A 5,732-nucleotide genomic window follows, 5' to 3' on the forward strand; every position below is an offset into this window, starting at 1 on the left:
GCTATTTTTCTATTTTATTTCTATATTTATATATTTTTGAATCAAAATTTATCATGTGAGCATACCCAAGAATCAGAGAGCTAGGAATCTAGAGGAAGAAGTAGAAAGATGTAGAATAAGAAATAAAAGAGCACACATAAAGTTGCCTTGTAGGGACAAACTAGGGTGTTCGAAGGCTCTGTGACTCATTCTATATGATGTAACAGAAGGGTTACAAAAGAGAAGGAAAGGAGATATCCTTACAGAGTATGAATATAGATAGAAGAGCCAAAAGCCCAGTTTGAAATGCAATGGATATCTATAATCATAATGAAGTATATTGATTTATTTTCACTCACATATTAATAATTTAATTTATTTTTAAATACTAAATTATCATGCAATAAATTTAGTGTCCTCAGCTGCACAACTATTCAAGTCCGCATAAACGATGTCATGAATGAGTGAAACTTTACTCATTTGACCCCTTCATAAAAATGGCAATTAAACTATCGATCCACAGTGGATGCAAAGCCATGAAAAAATTTGATGATAATTCTAACTCTTTTTTAAATTCGAAAAACAATTTTTGATACAGTTAGTAGTATTCATTGACTAACAAACAATTTTTGATACTGACTTGTGACTGCAGTTTCTTCAACAATTAAAGTTTTAATATATAATATTATTAAAATAGCAATTTTATAAAACTTTATCAACTCAGTAAGCTAGCCTAAAATAAGGTAACATTAGTCCAGCATCATGTGACTCCTCCAATACTATTTGGTCGATTAGTATTAAATGCACACACATATAATAGAGCGAGATGGAGAGAAAAGCTAAAACCACAAATAATTTGTACTGTTATAAAAAGAAAGCTAGGAAAATATTCTCAGCATATAGTTATTGCTCATTTCATGTTGAACCTGCCCAGATGTATATTCGAGCTGGTATGGAAAATTTATTATGACAAAATATCCCTTTCAATGGCCTTTTCTACAATTGATTTATTTATATCTCATTAGGGTTCAGCGCTTACTATTCTGGGCAATACTTGGCTACTATCCTTGGAACAAAACCCTTTTTCTCACTACGGGCGTCTACTACCAGACAAGACGCCACCGCTCTCACTTGTGTCCCCTCATTCTCTTTCTGCTTCTTCCAGCTTCACTCTGCTCCAGCTGCTTTCGTTAACCTGCTCATTTTTTCACTCCATAGTCACTTCCCCTGTTTTCAACCTCACAAGTCCTCTGTTGTCCTCCTGCAATATGGGAAACTGCTCCGCTTCCAAGCTCGGAGGCGGCAAGGAGGAGCCGGTTTCCCTTTGTCGCGAAAGGAAGCGCCTTCTCAAAGCTTCGGTGAAGCGGCGCCAAGTGCTTGCTGAGGCGCATGAGCGGTATATTCACTCCATCCACGCAGTTGCCGGCGCCTTAAACCTCTTCGTGGCCCGTCATTCTTCCCCTTCCCCTGTGGTCGTCAGTATCCCCTCTTCGTCCTCTCCGTCTTCCTCTTCTAATCCTTCTTTCCTCCGGCAAACTCCCACGGAGCCCAAAACCGAAGCTTTAGCATACCGCTTCTCTGTTTCTTCGTCGACTTCCTCGACGCCATCTTCGAATTTGAGGGAAGAGAGAGAGCGAGAGGAGTATTTCTTTGCAGAGATACCGGTGGCACCGCCGTCGGAGACGGAGGTGTATGGGTGGGACTTCTTTAATCCGTTCGAGGGGTTGACGGCGGCGGTCATGACGGCAGGACTTGACCGGAGTTCGGATGAGGAGTTGAGAGTGATGAGGGAGCGAGAAGGGATTCCTGAGCTGGAGGAGGAGGTGCATGAAGCAAATAGAGAGGTTAAGCCGATGACAGTGGCAGTGGAAGTTAAGGAAAAAAGGGAGAAGGTAGCGAAGATGGTGGAGAGTGAGGAAGGAGATGTGGGAGAAAGGAAGGAGAAGGAATTGACGGTCATGGAGGTAACAGAGAGGAAAATGGAACTACTCGATGCGCTGAAAGATGTGGAGGAAGAATTCTTAAAAGCGTATGATTCTGGGAAGGAGTTAGCTAGAATGCTGGGAGCCGATATAGTTGACACTAATCCTGGAGAAGATGAAATCAAAGGTTTCTTTTTTAGTTTTAATTCCCAAAATTTATTCTTTTTATATGTTTTTAGAGCGTTATGGGCTCTAAATGGGGTGCCTCAGAGTTGTAATCTGTTCTCTTTTTTTGGTGTTCTTAAACCCTATTTCCGTGGGGTTTATGACGGGTAAAAGTGTGGGTAAGTTGGAGTCAAAAAAGAGCATTGTTTTTATCAGCTAATGTTTGTTGTTACTACCCTTTTTTACTTTGCTTTCTCGTCTGCTTTTTTTTTTCTGATTCAGCTCAGGAGCATGCAGCGCTTGTACCTTTCTCTTTTTAACCATTGTCATAGGGCATCTTCCTTTGAACTGTTTTATATAATATGATTTAGTACTAGTTATACTTAATTTATATTAACTTAAGAGCATCATATTCTTGGGTGTTAGGCTGCAGAGTCGGATTAATGTTATGTAGGATTTATCAAATCTGTATTTCCGGCGAGCTCGTGATATTCATTAAATCCCAAGCAACGACAATGTAAATTCATTAAATCTGCCTCTCTCTGGGATTTATTAAATCCAAATTGTAGACGAAATGACTGTAGAGAAGACGTGGTACAAAGTTTTTTTTTTTGTGTTTGGTTGGATTTAAGTTAAATCCATGGCTAAATCTTGTTAAAAGTGTGCTACCAAACACCCCCTAACTGAAAGGCATAATAGCCTATGGTCCTACTCTTTTTCCATATTTTCTTCTCTCATGAACTTTTTTGGGGCTGTTATTAACATGCTCTGCTTTAAGAAATCTAATCATGCTTATGATTTTAGCAAAGTTTTGTGCACACAGAGTAATCTTGATGGGGACTGCAAATAACCATTCTAGGAATAGACTGTGATGATTCTGATTCCAAAAAGATATTTTTGGTCATTTTGATGAAAGGAATTTCTGTGCCCAACAAAAATTATTGGTTTTCAGTAAATTTCTGCTTTATTGTTCTTACTTCTTACCGTATTTCCATCTTCTTTCACGGAGTGATTTTTAGCTTCGGTTTTCCATGCAGATAATTCATCAAAATTAATCCAGGCTATAAAATGGCATAGGTCATCCTCTTCTTTGTCCTCATCTTCCAGAAGATATTTGGTGTGCAAGCACTCTTCCCTGACTGAGAGCAGGAGTGTGATTTTTGAAGATTATGGGGGAATGGGTGCAGGAAGCCACTGGCTGACACTAGGAAGATTGTATGCTTGGGAGAAGAAGCTCTATGAAGAAGTGAAGGTATTATCTCACTCTTATATGTTTCTGAAGTTCTATAGTAGCCTGCGACTGTACTGAATTTGATAGAAGATGATATTTTTCTGACATCAAAGTGGACTGAAAAGTATATTTTCAGCACTGGAAGAGGATAAGATGAATGAATATTCATTTATTTGTTTATCATTGAGGTGTAGCTTTATGGATACTGATTTTAATCTACAATTTTCATTAAAATATGAACACATCCGTATACCTTTGCTCTTCAAAAGCAAATATGTGGCTTTCATTCAATTAGTTGGATCAAAACTCCTATCTCTATTTCTGCTACTTTTCTGGATGTTAATGTTGATTATTCATCTATGCAACCTAATCCTGTATTTCAATCTCCATTGTTTCTAGGCTGGAGATCAGACAAGGCAGATGTATCAGAAGAAATGCCTGCAGCTTAGAAACCTTGATGCCAAGGGCTCTGGCACACATACATTAGATAAATCTCGGGCTGCTGTGAAAGACCTTTATGCTAGAATATGGGTTTCCCTACGAACCATAGAAACAATATCTATCAGAATCCACAAAGTTATAGATGATGAGTTGCATCCACAGCTGACTGAATTACTGCAAGGGTAAGCAAGACAATCGCATTATTTACTGAAATTATTTGCTTGAATCTTTAGCAAAAGATCTGATCTTTTTTTCATGCATAGAATGATGAGGACATGGAGATCAATGCTTCAGTCACACGAGCGACAAAAACAGATTATGTCTGAGGTGAAAGCTTTTACATGCCCATCTTATGGGAGATATTGCAGCGATTCGCAGCATCAGGTGACTAGGAAGCTGGAGGAGCAGCTTGAAAATTGGCGAACTTGCTTCAAGAACTATGTTTCAGCTCAGAGATCGTATGTTGAAGCTCTTGAGGGATGGCATTCTAAGTTTTGCCTCCCCGAGTATCCCAAGACTAGATACTTGGCGTCATCCTATAGAGAAGGATCACCTCCTCTTCTCTCAATCTTGCAGGAGTGGTTGCGTTCATCTATGAAGCTTCCTGATAGACCTGTCATACTCTCCATGAAAGGCTTCATCAATAATGTGAGGATTCTATTGGTAAAGCAGGGAGAGGAACAACAACAGAAAAGGAAAGTTGATAGCCTGGCTAAAGAATTCGATCAAAGGATCTCTGCATTGCAGAAAACCGAGAACAGAATTATGGAGCTCAAACTATTAGATGTGAAGCCTGAACCAGAAGTTGGTGATCGAGTTGAGTACTTGTCTGGGAGAAAGAATTTGGTCGACATGTTTCGGCAGAAACTCGATTTGGAGAAGACGAAGCATAGGAAATGCATGCAGGAGACAACAGAAGCAACCTTGAATGGCTTCAAGATTGGTTTAGGTCATGTTTTTGAATCTCTGACGGATTTCTCTCAACAATCTCTCAAATTCTATACTGAACTACTGGAACGAAATGGAACTGTAAAAGAAAAGACATCGGGCATAGAAGATTCAAAGGTTGGGGTGGATATAAGATGATAGTATGGGTAATGTTTGACTTGTATATTAAGTCTTAGCTGGCTTCCTATAGTTTTCACTGTTAGATTATCTATGGTTAATTTCTACAACCCTCAATTTTGTGAATCCAGTTGAAGCTACTGTAACTTTCAGAGCCTTATGTTTATAGAGTGGTTGTAGTTATTGATCTTGCAGAGAGGGAGCGCGTGGTTATTGTAAGTATTGCTTTAAGTCATTTTTCTTCTTAAGAGAGAAGATGGCATCAAATATGCCTGCTTCTAGTTGTGCTGGTTTTAATATTTAGACTTTTGTTTTGGATACATTGGATACATTTGAAAGTTCGTGTATAAATGTCATTTTACAGTTGTGTTTTAGTATGTTACAATAAGCTCCATGATTATAGTTTGCACAATTTTTAATTTGACCTTTTTTTTTAAATTTGTAAATTGCATTTATTTATTTATTTATTTATTTCCCTTAAAGATTTGGAAATTTGTAATGGTATGCAGGAGTTTTTAATGTTTACAACTTTGTGGCTATTCTATCACTTCAGCAGGTTTAATACGGCAAATGATACTGATGAATGCTCGCTGCACACAGTTTTAACGCAATTTTGATTAGATTTGATTGAAGTATTGTTGGACGGGTCTGATGTTGGTGCGGCCAATTATAATGGAACAACTGAGAATCTACCATCACATTTTTGTTATTTATAATGAAATATATTTTTACTTCTAATTACTAAATTATAACAAGAATTTGATTCGAATTTTTTTATTAAATTATTAATTTATTTAGACAAGTAAATATATGATTTTGATATAAATAGTAATAAAGTTATGGTAGAGAAAATAATAAAAGGTGATTTTAAATTTGTGGTAGAGAATAATTTTATAGGAAGCTGTGGGGTGACTTATAAATATATATAT

The 5,732-nt window shown here is 37.5% G+C and overlaps 1 protein-coding gene across 1 annotated transcript; it reads left to right on the forward strand.

Moving 5' to 3' along the window:
* Positions 1-976: 976 nt before the first annotated feature.
* Positions 977-5,139, forward strand: LOC110029119. The gene is made up of 4 exons (XM_020731240.1): positions 977-2,088; positions 3,104-3,318; positions 3,697-3,920; positions 4,002-5,139. Exons 1-4 carry the CDS (start codon positions 1,248-1,250, stop codon positions 4,822-4,824), a joined length of 2,103 nt encoding a protein of 700 aa, XP_020586899.1. The 5' UTR covers positions 977-1,247; the 3' UTR covers positions 4,825-5,139.
* Positions 5,140-5,732: the final 593 nt, after the last annotated feature.

This window comes from Phalaenopsis equestris, unplaced genomic scaffold (assembly GCF_001263595.1).
Source record: "Phalaenopsis equestris unplaced genomic scaffold, ASM126359v1 Scaffold000551, whole genome shotgun sequence".
In the NCBI taxonomy this organism is placed as follows: domain Eukaryota; kingdom Viridiplantae; phylum Streptophyta; class Magnoliopsida; order Asparagales; family Orchidaceae; genus Phalaenopsis; species Phalaenopsis equestris.

Coding starts and splice junctions, on each gene's coding strand:
- LOC110029119 (XM_020731240.1), top strand. CDS start 1,248: ATGGGAAACTGCTCCGCTTCCAAGCTCGGAGGCGGCAAGGAGGAGCCG. Junction 2,089..3,103: donor TGGAGAAGATGAAATCAAAG/GTTTCTTTTTTA, acceptor TTTTCCATGCAG/ATAATTCATCAAAATTAATC. Junction 3,921..4,001: donor CTGACTGAATTACTGCAAGG/GTAAGCAAGACA, acceptor TTTCATGCATAG/AATGATGAGGACATGGAGAT.